The 7221-nt window shown below is 52.9% G+C and overlaps 1 protein-coding gene across 1 annotated transcript in view; it reads left to right on the top strand.

Moving 5' to 3' along the window:
* The window catches only part of ARX (aristaless related homeobox), a gene marked incomplete at its 5' end in the record, with an annotated part of 9825 nt that extends 2638 nt beyond the window's left edge, over window positions 1–7187 (top strand). The window contains 3 exons of the mRNA XM_040466561.1: window positions 545–590; window positions 3419–3747; window positions 5989–7187. Coding sequence (XP_040322495.1) covers window positions 545–590; window positions 3419–3747; window positions 5989–6229 — 616 coding nt within the window. The remainder of the gene's footprint in view (window positions 1–544; window positions 591–3418; window positions 3748–5988) is intronic.
* Window positions 7188–7221: the final 34 nt, after the last annotated feature.

Here is a 7221-nt window from a genome sequence, read left to right as displayed (position 1 = left end):
GAGAGCGACCGACGCAGCGCACCGCGGAGACCCGGAAACAGCGGCCGCGAGCGATAAGAGGGGGCAGAAAAAAAAAGAGGGGGCAGAAAAAAAATGTTTTAAGGCAGAAAGAAACCAAGGGCACGAAAAAAAATTTGTGGTTGAGTGCTGAGTTCTTCTCGCATGTAATATGAGGACAAAACAGGGTATGAGCGTTGTGTGCCTGTGTGTTTCTTGTCTAACTCTGGCTTAAGGGAGAGTGGGGGCGAATCCGAGTGCCCAGTTCGACTTAGAGACTCAAGAAGCCACGCTTGTCACTCTTGAATATAGGATGATACACTACAACATCGTACATCAAGCAACGGGTCATGTGTTTTTATGTTTTCAATCAAATAGTAGGCACTTGAGTGGTGAAGGGATCACGATGCCCATATGTTTGGGGGTGAGGGCAGGCAGGCAGCCAGGAGAGGCCCTGATGGAGGAAGCCTGCCAGAAAGGGGAAGGTGGCTGGGAAGGTTTGCTGGAGCCTGCTGTGACCTCCTGTCTGTGTGTTACTTTCTTACAGGGAGGAATTGGCCATGAGGCTGGATTTGACTGAGGCCCGAGTCCAGGTGAGCTGCGCTGCAGGGAGCGGGGAGGCAGGGGTGGGGGGAGAGTGGGAGAGAGGGGAGGTGATGAACTGGTGTGGGTTGAGACCCCCTTTGTAAAATGAGGAGGAGCAGAATCAGAAAAGCAGATCCAAACACACATGCCCCAAAAGATTAAAATATGGAGACCTGGGAGGTTGGAGGGGAAGGTTTCTGGGTTTGGGAGCCTTGAGGGAGGAGTCCGGGATCAGAAGAGGGGTTTCAGGGCCCCTGAAATGCAGTCAGGAGCCCCCTGGTTCCACAGCCCCTGTAGGAAACAATCGGAGGAGTGACTTCTCCTGATTGAAATAATGGGATGGAGCATGGATTTGGTTGTTAGACAAATCCGCTCAGCTCCAAGCAGGTATTTGGCTGCGATTAAGTCTCCAATCGGGCTTCATAAAAGCCCACTTAGTGCTAGAACAAACAGGGCCATTTGAAGGCAAAATGCTGTTTGATTTCCCCTCCGCCCGCACAAGGAGCTGGCTAATGCTATTTGATTTCCCATTTTTTATAGCAATGAGCCCACATTGATCTAATAGGGAGTGAGTGCAATGCTATTAAAGGTGTTTGCAGCCCCATACCAGAGTGCATTTCCGAACCCAGGCCTCATAACCAGAGAGACGATCAACACTGGGCAGCCCCGACGGCCAACAGAAAACAGATGTCCCTGGGTTAGGAGCTGAGTGAATCACTTTACAGTCAAAATCAAGCGCTGATAAAGCACAATAAATTCCATATGGCTCATTTAATACACAACAGCTTCTTGCATTAGAGGGCTAATGATGAGGCCTGTCCCCTCCCTTCTGTTGACACATTTCTCCATTGTCAAACAGAGATGTGACAGCAACTCCGTGTTTTCAGCTCAGGGGAGCGAGTCGTGGGAAAGTTAAATAACTTTTAAAAAGAAAGAGAGCGCCCCCTCCCCTTCTCCTCTCTCCCTATTCACTGGAGAAGATGTAATTAAGTGAATATGAATTATTAGAGTCCTTTCGTTTACCTTTGGGGGGCCTCAGAGGTATTAATTCAATAATGAGGAATTGCAGGGGGACATCTTGATAATTGCAGTGGAGCCGGGAGAGATGCTCTGTCTGTAAAAGGTTTCCACGTTCTTTGAGGGCATTCTGCCTCCCCTGCCCCCCTCCCCTCCTTTACTCCTTTCACTGCCATCGAAGAGTGGCGGATATTCTCGTCTAGACAGATTTGGATACACAAAAGCTGCCCACCCAGCCTGGTCCCATCTAGTCTTACTTTTTCAAGCCTCTGAATTTCCACACTAGAGTGTTTCTCCAATTCACAAATAGATTATTCCAGGGCTGTGGAATGTTATGGATGGGCTCCTGCGCAGCAGGATTTTAAATAATCAAACGATTTGGATTCTCGATTTTTCTTGCCATATGTGGCTGTCTAGAAGTCAAGCCAAGCTTAGATACTAGTGCTAGTAAGACAGCCTCCAGTGTGTCTATATGAAAGGCGTGGATGTCTTTAAAACAAAAACAAAACAAAAAAAAAAAAACAAACCCAAACAAATTCCTCCAGGATCATTTACATTATGTTTTTAATATAACTCTGTATAGCCCCAGAGTTCATTCTTAATTTTTAGACTTGTGTGCAGGCATAAACCCCAACCTAAAAATATTAATGCCTTCAGGGGAGAAGGAGCATATCTTCTTAGCTGTGGGTGTGACGAACAGGTCACGTAAAAATAATTTCATGCGCCTGGGAGTTATTTTTAGACTATGGTAGCTGCCACATTTCAGGTAAAGGTCTCTACTAAAACTGCTTTCTATTAACAATTAGGAAGATACCTTGTACTAAAATTCTCCCCCAAACCTAGAACTATCTTATTTAAATAGCCTATTTAAACCACATCCTGCAAAGAAAGAAAGACCTGTTAGCTCTGAAGACGTGTAACGTCTACAGCTATCCTACACTCTCATTTCGATTTGTCCAGGTTGCTGCATACCTGGTCCCCGCAGTCAGTGCCTTCCTGGGTGGAGCCGGGCCCTACACGGGGCCCCTGCCCATAGCAGGCCGCCTACCCTGTCTTCCCTTTCACGGAGGACTAGCCCCCACAATGCAGGCTCGTTTGCTTGGGTGTTCCTTCCCTCCCTCCCAGCTTCCCCCAAGCCTCAGAATCCAGCTTAGTGCTCTTAGGTGTTCAGTAAATATTTCTGGAAAGAATAAATGAACAGCCTTCCTGAGGTCCCCTCTTCAACACAGCAGAGATTTTGCCAGCTCTTGGGCAAACCTGAAATCCGCGAGAATAGCTGATGGGCAGCGACAGGCTGATACCTACTCACCTCCGGGTGGCTGCCCATAGCCAAGAGTCCCTATCCAACCGAGCTTTCACATGCTTTGTGCTACTCGTCGCACATAACAGCCTTATGAGTGAAGTTTTATCATCACCATTTTACAGATTAGAAAACCAAGGTTGAGAGAGGTTTAAGTGACGTGCCTAAAGACGCACAGCAAGCAAATGGCAGCGGAGACGTTTAAACCTCGGTGTCCCCATCTCTAAACACACGGGACCATTTTCTTCCAACTGGGAAAGGAACGAGGCTATTTGAAATACGCACTGGAAAGGGTTTGCTTGTCCTGTATTTCCTGCTGGCCTTAAGTTTGGGCTCCTTTTCGCCTCTTGTTTGGCCCTAGAGGTGTCTTTGAATCACCCGAGGCCAGAGAGGAGCGAGTGGGCGCCGGCCTCAGCGGAAAGGAGGAAAGGTTCCCAGCGGTGGGGGGGGGGGGGGGGGGGGATGGGGAGGGGGCGCGCGTCCGGAGCCCCGCCGACCCCGGCTCTCTCCGCCTTGCAGGTTTGGTTCCAGAACCGTCGGGCGAAGTGGCGCAAGCGGGAGAAGGCGGGCGCTCAGACCCATCCTCCGGGGCTGCCCTTCCCCGGGCCGCTGTCGGCCACCCACCCTCTGAGCCCCTACCTGGACGCCAGCCCCTTCCCCCCGCACCACCCTGCGCTCGACTCGGCCTGGACGGCCGCCGCTGCCGCCGCCGCCGCCGCCTTCCCGAGCCTACCTCCGCCTCCTGGCTCGGCCAGCCTGCCGCCCAGCGGGGCGCCGCTGGGCCTGAGCACTTTCCTCGGAGCCGCTGTGTTCCGACACCCGGCCTTCATCAGCCCTGCGTTCGGCAGGTAACGCGCGGCCTCGGGCGTCTGTCTGTCTGTCTCTCTAATACACACAGAGAGCCTGGGGTCAGGGAGGAGCCGGAGACAGGAGACAGGTAGTGGCTACACCACATCTTTGCTCTTTGGCCAACTCTTAGAGATTTAGTCAAAGAAAATACTCTCTAATTTTGCCTCAATGTGGATCTTGAAGGGAATGACTTGGGGCCGAGTGGCATAGGGGAGGGCGGTGGCAGTAACAACAACCATGACAACTGGGAGTGTCCAGTGGAAGCTGTGAAAGTACCATTTGAAGGAAGCACCAGCTCAGGCCATAGGTGGTGTGTGTGTAAACGTGTACACGTGTAGGCTACAGAGCTGGGATGACTCTTCACATTTTGCCAAAACCCTTCCCCATGCTTCAGGGCCTGGCAGAGCAACACAGCCCTGGCTTCTACAGGAATCCTGGAGCCAGGGGCCCTCTGGGTGCAAAGAACTCTTTTTTCTTCCCCAGACTCTAACTTCCCTGTCACTCAAGTGACCCGCTGCCAGCCATCCCCCACATGTGCAAGCCCCGACCCTCACTGCGGCACAAGACAACGAAATAAAAGAAACCGTTCATCGTATATTATAATTCCCTTTCTTTAAATGAACATCGAATGATGAAATAAAAAGTCTGTATAATCACACAGACAAAGAAACAAAGGAGGGATGTATTAAGTTGGAAAGTGCAGTGAAAATAAAACTGAATGCAGCTTCAATGATCTCTCTTTGGGAGAACAAAGAAATAATAGATTCATCCAACGGCGCAGCCACTTAACAAAAAATCATCTTAGAGAAAATTTTTTTAAAAAAGACACGAAGGAGAAGTAGTTTCACGTAACAAACCGATAAAATAAACAGCAAGTGCACCGAAGTGTGTAGTGACTCAGTTTACCTAGTGGAACCAGAGCATCTTACGCCCCCTCCAGGACACACTCTATTATTTTTTCTGAGCAAACAATTTTAAGTCCTGTGTACCTCGCGTCCCCTACCTTTCCCTTCTGACAAGTGGTTCATAAAAGCCGGCAGACCCCGGCTGGAGCACCTGAGAGATTTGGAGAGGCTGGAAGAGGAGTGCGGTGGGGGTGGCATGAGGGGTAGAAGGTGGCCTGGGAGAAGCGGGAGGCTCTCCTCTAATCCTGGTGGGCTCATTTCTAATGACGGAAACTGAGAATTAGCCCTGCAGGAGCCCAGAACCAAGACCATGGGCGTGGGGCGGAGGTGGGGAGGGGGGCGGGGGGGCAGGTAGGGTTGGGGGGGTAGTTGGGGTGGGGTGGCCGGGGACGGCTCTGGTCTCGGCTGCAGGACCGCTGTGCCGTGCGAGGGAGGTGGAGGGAGGCGCCGCGAGAAGCAATCCCGGCGCCGACTGGAGGCGGTGGCACGGACTAGGGTCCCGGGCTTGGGCGTCGCCGTGCACCGCCCGCGGGGGTCACGGGTTCGGGGGGCTCTCTGGGGCGAGAGGCTGCAGGACACAGGGAGGGCGATGGGGAAGGGGTGTCGTTGCACCCGGACGCGGGGCGGCGGGCGGGTCCGAGCGGCCTACCGAGCGGAAATCAACAGGCGGGCGCCCCACACCCCCACCTCGCGGTCATTGGCTGGGCACGGGCAGCTCAGTCTGGCGCGGGAGGGCGGCCTTGTCGGCGGGAAGGCCGACCTCTAAGAAGGCCAGCCCTCCCAGGGCAAAAGGAGTCCCCGGCCGAGAAGGCGCCCTAGGAAGAGTACAAGGTCTGCAGCCTAGGTCTTGCTCAGCTTTAATGCGACCTTCTCGCTTCTTTCTCTTTTTTACTCCTCCATCTCTCCTCTTCTTTTTCTCTTTGTCTCTCTTCTCTCTTCTGGCAAGTGGAGCTCCCGGTCTGGGAATACAACCCTTTCTTAGGCGATACCACAGAATGCAAGCAACTGGGCCGTGGGGGTTTGGGTCGCAGGACCTGCCTCCGCCCCGGCTCTGCTCCCTTCAGGCTCTCTGGCCCCATGGCCTTTTTTTGTTTGGTTTTTTTCCCTCCGTCGGTTCCCTGCTCTAGTAAAGGCCTCTCAGAGCACCCCAGCCTAGCGCCCATGCTCCCCAGCCCGTGGCCCACCCTAGCCCTGCGACTCCGGGCTTCTGCGGCGGCGCCCGTCTGCGTCCTTCTGTGGCCCTCCGCTCCCCTGGTGAGAGGCGGCGGGAAACGCCGTCCCCGGCGCCGCGCTCAGCTCCCGAGGCCGTGACCGCGCTGTTTGCTCTCCCTGCAGGCTCTTTTCCACCATGGCCCCCCTGACCAGCGCGTCGACCGCGGCCGCGCTCCTGAGACAGCCCACGCCGGCCGTGGAGGGCGCGGTGGCGTCGGGCGCGCTGGCCGACCCGGCCACCGCGGCCGCAGACAGACGCGCCTCTAGCATAGCGGCGCTGAGGCTCAAGGCCAAGGAGCACGCCGCGCAGCTCACGCAGCTCAACATCCTGCCGGGCACCAGCACGGGCAAGGAGGTGTGCTAAAGGCTGCCCTCCACCCTCGCGCCCCGGGGGCACCCCGAAAGGTCACCTCACTCAGCACCACTCAAGACCAAATGGAAACAGAGGACCAGCACACTCCCGAGACGGCACTGAGAGAGCGCAGCCGCCTTCGCAGCAGCCCGGATGCGGGCAAGGCAGCCCCTGGCGCTACCGGACGTGGCACCTCCTCGGCTGGCTGTCCACCCGCCCCTGCCCCTGCCCCTGCCCCTGCCAACCTCGCTCCGACTCTGAACATCCACTCTCTCTCGCTCTTACTTTACTGAAAATATCGGGGAGGTTTTCTCTCCAAGACGCCTGGTATTGAAGTTAAAAAATTAAGAAACCCAACCTCTCTTCTTCCTGACACCCCACTTAGCTTTTTTTTTTTTTCTTAAATAGCATTTTGGCGCTCTAAGTTGATCCCCCCAGCGTGGGCCCCGGTGTGAAGCCAGGGCCAGGGAAGCGAACGCGAATCTGTAAGATAGCTAACAGTGCACTTAACGGAAAGGGGCGTCTTGTTCTTGTTCTCTTCTTTATCATACACCAACCAAGGTTTTTATATCAAACCAAAGGGAAATACTCTGCTAGAATATGGACTGTTGAAGTCACCAAACTGTGATTATTGATTCTGTACATACCATTGTTATTAAAAAAAAAAAAAAAAGAACAGAGCTTTGTATATTTGAAATGTTATAACGCAATTGCACTCAGCGTGGTATGGTAAAAGTTTGTCCTCCTGTAGATTCTTACTGTGTTGTAGATACGGTAGGGTTCCTAGACAAATATTTATGTACTCAAGCCCTTTATTTAACTTATTAACTGTAGAGGCTTCCGAAACCTTCAAGATAAAGGCAATGGTACAGTACTTTTGTGTAATGTGTAATTGTTATCACTTTTCCTTGCTATCTAGTGGAGAAGTGTCACGCTCAAAATAAAAAAAAAATATATATGTTTAACAAAAGGAAGTGTGAATGCTCTATGCAAGCGCTGAGGGG

This window comes from Herpailurus yagouaroundi, unplaced genomic scaffold (genome assembly GCF_014898765.1).
Source record: "Herpailurus yagouaroundi ecotype Mexico unplaced genomic scaffold, PumYag 63209, whole genome shotgun sequence".
NCBI lineage: Eukaryota > Metazoa > Chordata > Mammalia > Carnivora > Felidae > Herpailurus > Herpailurus yagouaroundi.
This window is presented reverse-complemented; position numbering and strand designations above follow the sequence as displayed.